The sequence below is a fragment of the Plasmodium reichenowi genome, chromosome 8 (assembly GCF_001601855.1).
Source record: "Plasmodium reichenowi strain SY57 chromosome 8, whole genome shotgun sequence".
Lineage (NCBI taxonomy): Eukaryota > Apicomplexa > Aconoidasida > Haemosporida > Plasmodiidae > Plasmodium > Plasmodium reichenowi.
Window position 1 is genome coordinate 590,642 of NC_033653.1, and position 1,663 is coordinate 592,304.

At 19.0% G+C, this 1,663-nt stretch overlaps 1 protein-coding gene across 1 annotated transcript; it reads left to right on the plus strand.

Annotated features, from left to right (window-relative positions):
* Positions 1 to 589: 589 nt before the first annotated feature.
* Positions 590 to 1,413, plus strand: PRSY57_0815800 (small heat shock protein HSP20, putative; the record flags this gene model as incomplete). The annotated part of the gene is made up of 3 exons (XM_020114723.1): positions 590 to 664; positions 763 to 1,135; positions 1,343 to 1,413. The coding sequence occupies 3 exons, from the start codon at positions 590 to 592 to the stop codon at positions 1,411 to 1,413; spliced, it is 519 nt and encodes a 172-aa protein (XP_019970563.1).
* Positions 1,414 to 1,663: the final 250 nt, after the last annotated feature.

Consider the following 1,663-nt stretch of genomic DNA (forward strand, 5'->3'; position numbering starts at 1 on the left):
TTTTTTTTTTATTTTTTTTTTTTTTTTTTCTTTTAATCCTTAAACATAAAATAAGAAAAAAAAAAATAAAAAAATAAACAGACAACTAAAAAGTTAACTTTTATTAATTTATTTCATTTCATTTCACTTTCTTTTCTTTTCTTTTCTTTTTTTTTTTTTTTTTTTTTTTTTTTTAGTTTTCCCTTTCTTCATTGTAACTTTATATATTTCTTATCTATATAATATATACATTTAAATTAAGAAAAAGAAATATAACATTTATTGTTCTGTTAATGTTGTTTTGTTATTTTTTTTTTTTTTTTATTTCAATTTAACTATTTTGTAATATAATTAAATTTAGACATATATGTGAAATATATGTGTATGAATGTCCATTTTTTATGTTGATATACTTTTGATTCTTTTTTATATCATATGAAAACATTTTTATAAAAAGATAAAAAAAAAAAAAAACATATATATATATATATATATATATATTTTTAGATATTTTTTAAATTGAATATTTGTTATCGCTTTATTTGTACATACTTAATTTGTATTATAAGCCTTAGAACATTTTATTGCTTTTTCTTTCTTTTTTCTAACAATGAGTTGTCTTTGTGCTGGTTCTACTGACCAAGGAGAAATGAAAATGGCTCCTCCTGATTATAGAATAGATATAGTAAGAAATAGAAATAATTAATGCCACTTCATGTAAATTATTATTTTTTTTTTTATTATTTTATATATATATATATATATTTATTTATTTATTTATAGAAAGAGAAACCATCTATTCCTAAGAGCAAAAATGCCTTAGTAAATCCAAACACAGTATTGGAAATTGAGCCTGACAATAACTTGAAGAAACAAATTACATTTAGACCTAAAGTCGATATAATGTATGATGCAGATAAATGTGAAGCTATATTAGTTTTAGATATTCCAGGATTTAAAATAGAAGATATAGATGTAGAAATAGGTGAAGGTATGTTGACTGTGGCTGGACCAAGATCCCAAACAGAATTATTTGAAACATATGGAGATAGTTTAGTGCTACATGCGAAGGAAAGAGAAGTTGGATATTTTAAAAGAATATTTAAATTACCAAATAATATACTAGACGATACTGCAAAGGCGACATATAAAAATGGTAATTTATATTGATATATATATATATATATATATATATATATATATATATATATGTTTTTTACAAATTTAATATGATGCATATAATATAATATTATATAATATACATTTTTAATATTATAATACATAAAATAGTTATCATATAAATTAAGAAAAATAAAAAAGACATTATTCATGTAAATATGTATAAATTGTGTTTTTTTCACAGGTATTTTGGAAATAAAAATGGAGTGCAAACAATTTTCTGATATGCACAAGGTTACAATTAATCAAGGTTAAAATGAAGAAGGAAATATATACTTATTTTATTTATTTTTTTTTTTTTAATTTATTTGAATAAGAAAATAAGCATATGGGAAACATAATAAAAGATAACTATATTATAGATTTACATTATAAATATTTTATGATTCAATTTGTAACATTTTAATGTCTAATTAACCAAATATTTATTTTTTATTTTTTAAATTGTCTAAACATCCTCTTGTACATTTGTTACGATACATATAAATATATATATATATATATA